The 12,288-nt window shown below is 44.0% G+C and overlaps 1 protein-coding gene and 1 pseudogene across 1 annotated transcript in view; both read right to left on the bottom strand.

The window, feature by feature from the left end:
• Positions 1–11,942, bottom strand: part of LOC146191305 (uncharacterized) — a 32,388-nt gene extending 20,446 nt beyond the window's left edge. Inside the window, exons 1-6 of the mRNA XM_084601810.1 lie at positions 11,742–11,942; positions 10,395–10,546; positions 8,572–8,731; positions 6,067–6,243; positions 4,904–5,000; positions 3,793–3,915 (exon numbers count right to left, since the gene is read on the bottom strand). Coding sequence (XP_084457936.1) covers positions 3,793–3,915; positions 4,904–5,000; positions 6,067–6,243; positions 8,572–8,731; positions 10,395–10,538 — 701 coding nt within the window. The 5' untranslated portion in view covers positions 10,539–10,546; positions 11,742–11,942. The remainder of the gene's footprint in view (positions 1–3,792; positions 3,916–4,903; positions 5,001–6,066; positions 6,244–8,571; positions 8,732–10,394; positions 10,547–11,741) is intronic.
• LOC146191306 (uncharacterized) lies at positions 160–1,553 on the bottom strand (annotated as a pseudogene).
• Positions 11,943–12,288: the final 346 nt, after the last annotated feature.

The following is a 12,288-nucleotide window of genomic DNA, read 5'->3' as shown; positions in this document are numbered from 1 at the left end:
GCGATCGAAAGGTGTGATGAAGGCTGTTAATTCTTGTGGAAGCCTGCAGTTGCACTTAATTTCGAAATAACAGCTGCATCACCAATGAGCCCAAGAACTTGTTCAACGGTAGGCAAAATGTGTCTTTCCCTGAGCACTACTTTGTTTAGTCGAGTCCGATCAACACACAAACGATACTTTCCACTCTTTTTGATTAATACAGCGAATGACGCCGTCACTTTCGAGTTTTTCATGTTCTTGCCGAACAACTTCACGCAGGGGGATTGGTATCCGTCGAGGTGCACTAAGTGAGAACGGCACATCTTGTTTCAAGCGAATGGTGTACTCATCTCTGAGCATGCCGAGGCCACGAACAGTTCAGCATGAACCGTTGGCTCAGGAGTGTTGGCAGTACCCAAAAATTCAATAACTTCAAGAGCTTGGATGACTGGTAGACCCAGTAAAGGTACTGAAAGTGACTCAATGACGTAAAGACGCTGGGAGCTGATCGTCCCTTGCCAAGATAGATGTGCCAAATATGAACCCCGTACATGCAGAGGTTGGCCACGGGGCCCTGTAAAAGTAGCATCTACCTTGGCGAGATCAGCCGGGACTCCGGGAAAGCCACTTGGGACTGCGGAAACCTCAGCCCCTGAGTCTATTTTGAACTGAGTTATGCAGTTGTCGACTGTGACGTCCACATACTTGGCTTTAGATGGCGACTCGAGAGCATGCAATTGGATAGCATTGAGTTTGATCTGCCTCGACTTCCTGGAGCGGCGAACTTCAGTAAAACGACCTTTCTTACAGTAGCAGTTGCAGATAGAGCTCTTTGCCGGGCACTCTGAGCGTGCATGATATGCGCGGACGCAGAAGAAACAGACCGGAATGTCACAATAGCGCTCAGACTTCGCGTCCATTCAGCGTGTTCTGGCGTTGACCAGCCGCCGCGAAAACTTTTGAGTCGTAGCATCACTGTTGACCATGCCTTCTGAGGTAGCCTGTGCGAGTAAGCGTTCTTTGTCCGCGTCCTCGGACTGACAAGCTTGCGTCCAAGCTTCTTTGAGAGTTAGCTTCGGAGAGCAGCAAAGCTTTTCGGAGAGACGTGTGTCGAGCAATCCAACAACAAACCTGTCGTGGACCAAGCATTCTTCCACCGCCGGTGATGGGTAGTTGCAACGTTTGACTAACTTGACAAATTCGGCGTAAAATGCGTCGGCACTCTCACCAGGTTGTTGAACGAACCTGTGAAAGCGAGACGACTCATAGAATTTATTACAGGGATGCACGAAGTGCTAGGAGAAGTGTTTGACAACTGCGTCGTAGGAGGCTAACGCGGCAGCATTGAGTGAAAAAGTGTCTAGTAACGAGCGAGCTTCCGGGCCCATACAGTACAGAAACGCACATACTTGCATGTTTTGCGGAGTGTTCCGTACTCCGGAGACAGCGGCAAAGTCCTCGAAGCGAGACTTCAATGAAGACTAAATTTCTGGGTTGCAGAAGTCGAACGAGTCTGGCGGTTGTACAGTGACCGCTAGCCACTGGACCTGCTGGGCGCTTTCGTTCGGGAGCATCTTTTTGCTGTTCACGGTCGTTGAGGGCTACTTCAAGACGAGTTTTTCATGTTGCTGTCACTTCTGACACTATGTTGTGTGGGCGTTCCTGTGCTGTCGTGCCGGGAGGCGACCCGCAGCCCTCGAAGGCCGGGAGAGAGAGCCAAGCAACCACGCCGTTCCAGAACCAAACACAGAACTGCCTTATTCAAATCACCCCCGGCTGGGCCTCAGCTTAGAGGACACCACTGGTAAGTTAATAGGTGGCGACTCCAACAGAAACAATGTAGGGTTTCGCAGAGTCCATAGGAGAGCCCTAGTTGCCCTCTAAAGCCCAGTTCACACTGCGGAAACACAACAACGGCATGAACAAAACATGCTCGCCAGCAAACCTGAAACTTGTTTCCTAACAAATTTGTTTCCAAACAGCTTGTCCCACTGCACAAATAGCTGAGAATCAAGGCAGGCTGCCGGGGTGTTACCTTGGTATGACAGACTGGGGCAGCGAAAACTAAATGCAAACAATGTATGTCAGCAGCCGGTTGAGTGAAAATCCCAGCGGCAACCACCACCAGAGCATGCACTTAACGGTGATTGATTGTTTTTGAATGGTTTCTGTGCTTGCAAAGAGCACATGAAAAAAAAAAAATCCCTTTTATTGCTTTACTGTATGCCGCGGTACGGCATTTTGCAAGCAGTTGGGCAGGGTGCGGTATTGAAACCAGCTGTGGTGGGGCAGCATTGGTTCCCCTCCTCTTCCGTGCGCAGAAGTCGCCCACGGAAGAGAGCACACAGTATGGGACCATACGAGCAGCTACGCTTGAGGGGCAGCAGAGGAGTGTTGGCAAAGTTGCTTTTTTTTAGTGCGACAAGGAGTTCGCTAAGTGTCCTTACAGAAGTTTCCATTCCGTGTAGCCAGGCGACAGAGATGCATTTCTGGACAGTTCGTGTTGAGGCAGTGTGAAAGGGTTGCCAACACTATGCGAACATGCTGTTGCCGGACAGACTTGACCGATTGTTTCTGCAGTGCGAACCAGGTTTAAAACACACGCGAACATTTGTCTTCTAAGCGAGCCGCAGTAGAGCTTTGAACGTTGTCTCTGCCCAACACACCGCTGGCCTTCTGTTGTCCTGGCTGCCCTCCAAGGTGTTGTGCTATTAGGCTCTCTGATTGGCTAGCGTGAGCATGACATAGGCACGAATTTGAGCATCCTTGGAAGTCACTGAAAAATTTACGCAAGGACATTAAAGAGTATTGTGACAACTGAACTAGCGGTCTCCTACGCTCCCCATTACTTCTGTACCATAGGTTGGAGAGTGGTTTTAAAACCAGTACACCCAGTGCGACAACACGGCCACTCCATATCCGAGCTGTGTCATTCTGGCTGTTCTGTGATCTCGATCATAATAGTCACAAATGAATGGATGGAACTGAATGAATGGAACTTTGAAATGCCAAAATAAAAACCAGGACTTTGAACCATGCTGATGTAATCAAGCATTAACCCTTTGAGTGTTTTTGCCGTATGGGTACTGCGCTAAACGGATAGAGTTTAAAAAAATTTGACACTGGGGGTGAACTTTTTTGGAATATTCGACAGTCAAAGGGTTAAGCAATAATTCGTAGCTCTCCACTATGGCACGCCTTAAAGCAAAAATATACCTTCAGAACATGAAAATCCATTAACTTAACAATTAAATCCTTATCTGTCTTGACACTGAAAGCAAGGCATTTCCCTGTTGGCAGCTTGGCACTATCTAGAATGGCACATAAACAGCAAAGAAATTGAGTCAAGCTATATTGAACTTTACTGCTGTTCTGCAAATAGAGCCCTCCTAGTTTCATTTCTCTCTGGCTCAACTGTTTGCACATTGCACTTGTATTCAACAGGATGCAAGTTCTATGCACCCACTCAAAAATTCTCGCAGCATTATTAACTTTATAACCTTGAATGCCTAAGTTCTTCTGCAGCTTAGTTCAGTCTCTCACTCAAACTTGTAAGTCAAGTCTACATTCTGGAACTCTGTTCATTTCTACTACGACTAAAAAAGGATAGCTCACAAAGCATCAAAAATTCAAATTCTAATAGCTACTGAAACCAGGGCTGAACTTGGGGCATTTCTTACTTTATTCAAGCACTGTACACTTATTAACTAGGCAACTGTCTTGCATATAAGTTATGAAGAATCTCAACTTAAAAAAAAAAAAAAATGGCAATATGAAATATCACGCAACCAAGAAGTGACGAGTGACACATACCTGACCAGCTGGTGTCCTGCGGGTGCCAGCAGGGCCACAGCGTTGACTTGGGGCATGCCTGGCCTTGTCATTACATTCAGAGTTGGATAGATGGCACTGCTGTGAGCCACAAGCAAGTCAACCCTGTGAGCAAAAAGATGAGGCAATTCTCAACTAGGAATTCGAATGATTTTATTTGGTTCCAAATGAAAACCAGCTAGTCACAAGTCTAAACAGTTGCTATTCATTGATGAATGCCAAATCAAGCCAGCCTGACACTAACTGGAACCTGAATCGAATTGTGCGGAAAATACGGGTGTGCAAATCTTAAAATTTTTGAATACTAATCAAATATGAATATGAAAAAAAAAAATGCCTTCAAATATTGAATGGAATATCGAATATCGGACCAATGAAAAAAAAAAAGCACAAAACTAAAAAATAGCACACACTGTTCATCTAGTTTATTTCAGAATTCACATGATATTTGCAATTAGAATTAAATTAAACTAAAATTGAGGAAAAGTGTATATCCCTCTTCACAAAACGGCCCTGCAGCGTTTTGAGGATGCTTCATTGCATGCAGTGAAGCGTTGCGGCAAAGCGCGCAGTGCGGAGGAAATTGTGGTGAATTCGAAAATTCCGAATATCAGTTCTTCGAATACGAATCGAATAACGCATGAATCTGATTCATATTCAAATTTCTGAATATTCACACACCTCTAGAGGGAAGCAATTCGTAATGGCTACAACTTACAATTGGAGATAGAACAATTGAATCAAGCAGTTCGGCCATAGACTAGCTAGAAATCAGTTCAACGCTTCTAAAAATTATTCCATTATGGTCTTTGAGTTCTAGGACTTGCAGCTACAAACTGCATTTTTCAAAGCTTGGAAACCATGACAGGAACTGCGTAATCACAGTAAAATGAGCTTAATATTATTTAAACATGTTTAATTAATGAAAACACAGTAAAAAAAAAAGCTACACCAGGCACTTTATTTTCCCACTGGTGCCATTCAGCAGTCCCGTTCAGTGGTTATCAGGGTGAAAAAAAAATTGCTGGCAGTGCAATTGCCGAGGTACAAGTACCATATATGACGTCACAAATAACGTAAAATAACTGGTTACTTGCTGACGTTGATGGCCTTGAGAAAGTCAGTCAACAAATGTGTCTTCTCTTCTGCTGAATGCCAAAATGTTCCCATTTGGTAGCTGAGGCGTAAGTCTGCAAATAGACAACAAGGACAAGGTGGCAGCGTTAGAAGGCCTCTTTCCTTATCCCGCCCAGTGACCACCGTTTGGCCATTAACAATAGATGTAAACACTTATTTTAAGCACATATGCGCCATTCTTAAATATGTTGAACCAAGTGCCTTGAAACTCGAAAATTACAGCTCATTCTTTTCCTATTTTAGTCTTTTATCTGCATGGCGGCGATTTGCAAACCACTTGTGAAAGTAGTGGAGCGTAGAAGTTGAAGACGACTACCTCCGCCAATGTGGCACATGCTCCGAAATGTGGCAAATCGAATGACTCAGTTAAGTGCACGCTTGATATTGCGGATGACCTAGGTACAGCGAACTCCCTTTAAAACGAACTCAAAGGGACCAGAAAATTTGTCTTATCAGAAGTTTGTCTTAAAAGAAGAGCGCCCTAAAAAGATATGCGAGCATGCTATAGGTAAGTCCGAATAGGTGTTACATGAATACAATCAATAAAATAGCCTTCCAGAGATTGGATAACTGGCAATAGTGCATTTATTACGCAATACATGAAGTGGGCTGAAGACAACATGAAACCAGCTCTCACTCTATCACACAAGAAAGAGTGAGGCCGAGATTATTCCACAATGGCTTGCACTTTTCGTTTTGCCCTGCAGGGCTGCTCTATGACTCTTGCAGTTGATATGCCTGCTTTCTACAAGAAGGCATATCACATACTTTTTTGTATATGCTGCAGCTAATGCATATAGTACCGATATCAGGCAATCTCTGCACAACAAAAACATGTTTTTACTAGTACACCATGTTAACAGAAACTGCGACCCAGAGTTCTTAAGCCTCAAATCAGCGAGTGGGTGCACTTTGAGCTTTATAGTCTGTAGGAAGCAGCGTGCAGCATGTGAAATCCGAGCACATACGTTAGAGATTTCAAGGCTCAGTTTCTTAGCGTGAAGCTGTAGTAACTCATTTCGTGCCATCATTCTATCTCGGTAATGAAGCAGACTGTCGTTCATTTCCCGCCTATGTAAGCTGCAACCGGACCACTTGTCTGAGTGGCTCGTCGCTTACCAGGCCACCGGGGGGAGATGACGGTGGCGCCGTGGCTGTCCAGGAAAGGCACCAACTGGGTGAAATCTCGGTAACTGCCAGGCGCCCCATGAAGCAGCAGTATGGTGGGGCAGCCCTCGCGCTGAGCAGCTGGCTTGTCCAGGCCCGTGTGCATGTACCCCAGGTTCACTTCAATCCCTGAAACAGCAGCCCAGACAGCGTCCACAGCGAATCAGTACTAGCTAGTTCCCATTACAAAGGTGCACGTTCACTCAAGTAACAAAAGAATTTGCAAGCGGCAACAAGGAGCAATTACTGCACAACAAATGGTCCAGCAATAAATTTTTTCTTTAACAATCAGCTTTGCTCGATAGCACTGGTAACGGTTATAGTAGGCTACAAAATCAGTTTCCATGAGCTATTATATAGTTCACAAAAAAAACAAACACATGCATGAATTAAATTAAACAAATGTTCACTAAAGAAGAAACCAGGTTAGGTAACAAAAAAAAAATTAGATATTTTCAGAACTACATAGCATACACTGGCACTACACAGAAATGAATGGGGACAATGTTAAAGGTATCAGCCCCCAATAAGTACAGGCCAAGGTCTTGCAGAGGCTGCAGCGCCAGTCCTAGAGTTTTGGAACAAATCTCACCCACCAATAATAATGTCTGTTTTTTTCATTCGAAGAAAAACGTGCTGCCAGTGTCCTAGCCTTACACTGTGCCCTGGGTCCTATATACAGTTCAGCACCCAATGTATAACAAAAGCAAAAATCATTGGAATAACACTGTACATACATAAAATATTGCCATTGAAATAGAAGAACAGAACCCAAGAAATTAAAGGACACTTGACTCTTTCGAGACCGCGCCACAGGCCACCATTCATATATGAACAATGGTTTTCGATGCGCTGCAGAATGCAAATTTCCATGTTTTGGAACACGTAGCCCCATCTAGGCAGATAGAAGGACAACTTCAATTTTTAGCTTAGCTCCGTGTGGTTCATTTTTTTTTTTTTTTTGGCAGGCAGAAAAGTAGAAGAAATAATTATTCGGAGCGAGGTGGTCAACCAAAACAACTTCAAGCTCGCTTCAGGACATGTTATGAATTCTGCACCATCCACGCGATTCCACTGCTTCTACTGGAGTTTTTTTTTTTTCTTATGACACCAGTAGTGCAAAGTCCAAAGACAAGTTCACGAGCTGTGACTTAAGCTGGACTTAATGTCAGCCTGGAGTAGCAACTGGTGGTCACTCCAGAGCAGTTACACTCGCTCAAGTGTTTTAGACATTTTATTTCCATTCGTTAGGGTTTCAGCAACAAGGAAAGCTCTGGCACATGAGATGGCTCACCCAGAAGCTGAATAATTGCGAAGCTCATTCAGTCACTTCAAATGGAGTTTCAGCCCCTAATTTTCAGAGAACAGCTCCTAGAGCAGGTTTTCTATTCCGACAACAAACTAGATTAGACTCATCACTCTCTGCAAAGCATTCCGCAGAACATTCCAGCCATAAACCATAAAATGTTTGAAAACGCGAAAATTGTAGGCTTTGCTATAAGCAGAGGAAAACTGAAATCAAAATGAATTTATGTTGTTATGAGAAGGGCACACCTTTAAAACGAACTTCAGCACGTAGCATATTAGTTCCTCAGTAATTTCACTTCACTGCACTTTGCTAGTGTAGGGAATTGAATGGTCACCACTGCTTCTGAACAGCATTAAAAAATTATAAATTAAGAAAATTGTAGATAGGCACACCAAAATTTTGGAATTAATAAAAGAGACAGCATAGCATATATTTTTATATTCTGAATTATTATTATTAATATTATTATTACAATGTTTTATTTTGATACTTATGCCATTTTTTTTATTTTTTGGATGTTTCTTTCAGTGGCTTTGCAGAGCAACATATTTTCTATGTGCTATGTATAACGTTAAACACAAAATTTGCATCGACTTGAAAGATGTTCTAAAGAGTTGCATATTGCTATACGTTACAGCAGAATCCAGCAAACCTGTCATTTAATTAAAACATTTTTTTCCAAGATCCCTTAGAGTCATGCCATGGTAATGAAGAGTTAACACCAAGAAAAAGAAACATATACGCAAGCCAAAATTTTAAAAGTAAGAAAGGACATATTGTGTGCTATTTTGTACACTATGAGTTTATTCTTACTATATTTCTTTTTATATTCCTCCCTTTTTGACAATCCCCGAAAGTTTCCGCTGAAAGATTTTTTAGTGTTGAGTAGAGCACTTAAGTAAAAATTGTTCACATGTATGAAAGAGCACTTAAATAGCTACATTTTGGTAGCCCACCAAAAATGCTCTCTTAGCTGTAAGCGATCTCATAACACAAAAGGCCAGCCAGCATATTCAGGCCTGGAGTCAGTGCAGTTATTGGGTGGTGGACATGATAAAGCCATCGCTACCCCTTCTTTCCCCTTGAAGGAGAAAGCAAGAAATATGGGCCTTTCCTGACGATGCAGTCTTGTCAATAAACTCGTATACCTTCAGCAGGGGCATTCTGGTAGCCAGGCTTCCACTTTCTCCAGTCTTGGTAAAGCTGTGCGCATGTGTGCACCTTTACAGTGTGCTCTGTGTACGGCCATTCCGATGGCTCCAGTGGCGCTGGCTGCTTCTTCAGTGCCGCTGTGCCAGGCTCGAGAACCTGCAAAGAATACGCACCAGTGCCACGTGTCACTGCGGTCAGAAATTTTTGAGATTCACAAGCTGTCTTCAATACTAAGAAATTCTGCATGATGTGACTCGGCTTAAAAGCCGGTTTGACCTCTGATGTTTAAAAAATATATATTTTAAGAACTGTAAGAAATACATTTGCAGCTGTCTCTGCAGGTGAACTCTATGCCAAGGTGGATCTTATGTATATGAGAGAGCTCAAATCAAATGATTATAATTAACCAAAATTATCTAATATACTTCTTTATGCTTGATTTAGGAGGCCAGACTATATTGCAAACTTTAAGGCTGTCAGCATAGAACGTAAGCCCACTTTTTGAACTGTCTTAATCACTGATGAGACTCTGAATACTGAATGCTAACAATACACATTTCATTGCTGTTGAGTTGGCTTTCCCGCACTGCACATTTATAGAATGGTGTCACTGATATTTTTATTGTATATCGAATACAGACGCCATGCGTATTTGGTGATAAACCTAAATTGATTTCAGCAATGATACCACGTGCCACCAATGACACCAGTTTACGAGGTTTTCCTGCTGCGATCACTCTGGCTAGGGTGCCACTTGACTGCTCAACCCATGAACACAGGCTCAATCGCGCCCGCAGCCGATGCTTTAGATGCAGGTCAAAAGCAATACACTGCGCAATGTCACGTTAAAGAACCCCAGGTGGTCAAAATTTCCGGAGCCCTCGACCACAGCATCTCTCATAGCCTGAGTAGCTCTGAGACAATAAACCACATGAATTAAACCAGACAAAACCTATCTTGAAAAGTAATGCCATTCTTAGATTAGAAAGAAGGTAGCTGTTTTCATCAGCCAGTACAGTTCTCATCGAATGCCTGCTTCAAATCTGATCTCAGCTGCATTTCCATGACACCTATTGGCTGTGGCGCAAGTGACGACCCGCCCGCTTGTAGCCATGTGATGAAAACATAGGAGAACATGTAGCCGTTGTTAAATTTTTTCTGGACTCCATCGCCCTGCCCCTGCATTTTGTGCATGTTGTTTCACAGTGAAAAACATAATTTGTTGCAATGAAGCAGTTAAAAAGACAGAACAGTGACCAAAAGTGTCGTGAGATTATGGTGGAAATGAAAATATCTTGCCGCATATGCTACAGATGTTACCTATCAATTAGCATCTGCCAGCGGCATGCCTGTGATTTTTCATTCACACCGACAACTACTACAAAACTGATGCCGAATTTTCTGCAGAACGGAGACCTTAATGCGATAAGATTCCATAAAATATTACTGTGTCCGGTAAGAGTATTTCTTGTGTAAAGCACCTCAGCAGTGTACAGCATTTAATAACAACTAAAATTAGAAAGCAGCCTGTACTTCTAGGCAATTGTTGCATCCAAGAGCTACAAGCTTTGAGGAGACATCCATTTCTATTCAGGAGATTTCCCCACTTGAGCACTTTATACAAAGAGGACGCAGAAACGACCACAAAGAAGCTTGGTGCTTGACTCGTACATGTTAGATGAGCCCACAGCTAAATAAGGCTTGGCAGTGGAGGGAATGACCACAGAATTAGAAATACTGATAGTCTTCAACTCGGCTACACAATCTTCAGTAGTTGCTACCAATGTTCATTAAAGAAAGGGAGATGTAGAAAACAGACCTGTGTGGCAACAGCTTCAATCTGCCCTTGCGATCGTGAAGTCAGGAGCCCCCGGCACAGGAGAACATTCTGTGGAAGTCTGCTCACTGTGCAAACATTCTTGCATGCCTTCAGGCTGAGGACAATCTTGGCTGTGCCCTGCATTTTGTTTTCTGTGTAAAAAGAAAAAGGTGAGAGGTTCGCAGTCATTGCTGACTATCACAGTAAGGCTATACAACAGGAACAATTTGCACAGTAGATGAATGCCTGCTTCACACAAATGAAATCATTCAAAGATTATTTTAATTCTAACAGATTTTTTACATGAGTAGTATTTTGCCTAGACTTGGAATAAAAAAGAACTCAATGTGAAATTAAGATGATTAATGATATTTTTTGTTTGATATATGAAATCGTGCTCCCATACACACACAATTGCTTGCTTTAAGAAAACGGCACTAAAAAATCACGAAGCTGGAGGTGATTAAAAGGAGCTAGGCACACGCGACTTCCACGAGCGCACTGATAAGTTCTTTATCTTTTTTTTTTTTTTTTTTTTGCGGCTATCATACAAAAAAGAAAACCAAGAAAATATATACAACTTATTTCCGTGCCCATGTGCATATTACATGCGTCATGCAATTGCCTGGAGCCATGATTTCGAATAATTTAATTAAGCTAGAGTTTAGTTGGGGCAATGGGAAACGAAGACCTAAATTACTCTGATGTTGCTACCTGACGCCAGCGAGATTCACAAAACGTTCTCTTACGCTACGTGAGCGGTTGACAACGAGCGTTGGCCCAATCATGACAGCGCACAGAAACGGCGCAATCACGCATCGCTCTTACGCAATGAACCGCTTTAAATCTACCCCTCCCCCTCGTTTCTGACAATTCCCCACGTGGAATTGCCGCGTGAAAGAACTCTTGCGCTTACAACTGCGATATGACGACAGTTCACAGTTGGTGAATATACCAGCGCTCTCAAGACTCATAATTTGAAACAAACCGGTGACAGCGCTACGGAAAGGCTACCGTGTTTCTGCTCTCCTTTCCACTACCGACAGCAGTAACGTTAATGTATGGCTGTCAAACGGTTAAGTTTCCGTCCCACGCTGCAAAGCAAGAGAGAATGGGCCTCATTAAACGGCCCGTAGCGCCAGATCTTTGGGTTCTGACGGATATGTCAGCGGAGACCGGAAAGGCGCGCTGCCAGTGTTCGTTCCAACCCTTTCTTCCCTGGCATGGCAGGCAGGCGCAACAAGCGTGCCGCCTTAACTGACATCTTGCCGGCTCGACAGCAGCTCGCGGCGAGAGAGAGAGAGAGAAATCAAGCCGCTGACAAAGGGCTGACAGCTAGGTACTCACGAGTGCGGATGAGACGGAGAAACTTCGCGCACAAGGCAAGATAAGAACGGAGAAACGGGCAGAGCCGGCCTCGTCTAATGCACCATAGCAACGCATACGCCGAGATGAGCCGGAGATGGGGAGCTGCTGCCGCAAGTTGAATGATCGAGGTAGGAGCAGCGGCCACAGCGGCCACACAAGGGTTACGTCACGATCATGCGATGCGTCTCCCCAACAAGGCCACTGTCGAGAGGTGGCGCGACGTGCCCTCGTTGCCGAAATATGGCGGCCTTTCCGAAACTCAAATTCAGGGATGAAGTCGGCGACCAGCCGCACAGGACTGTCCTCGCTTGCTGCAGCGAAGAACCTTTGGAAATAGCGCTTAGGAACCCTAAAAGCGCTGAGACGAAACAAAACAGCCGGCGCCTTTCTCACAACTTGTTTGGACTCGGTCCGGTTGTTTTGGTTGCGGGTGCCCGGCGGCAGACGATAACTCGAATACGGAGAAAAACCGGAATTGAGGTCATGAGCGTGCGATGAACTGCACACCCGTGAGAAGGAGCCTGGT

The sequence above is a fragment of the Amblyomma maculatum genome, chromosome 4 (genome assembly GCF_055883805.1).
Source record: "Amblyomma maculatum isolate TAMU_Amacu chromosome 4, ASM5588380v1, whole genome shotgun sequence".
Lineage (NCBI taxonomy): Eukaryota > Metazoa > Arthropoda > Arachnida > Ixodida > Ixodidae > Amblyomma > Amblyomma maculatum.
This window is presented reverse-complemented; position numbering and strand designations above follow the sequence as displayed.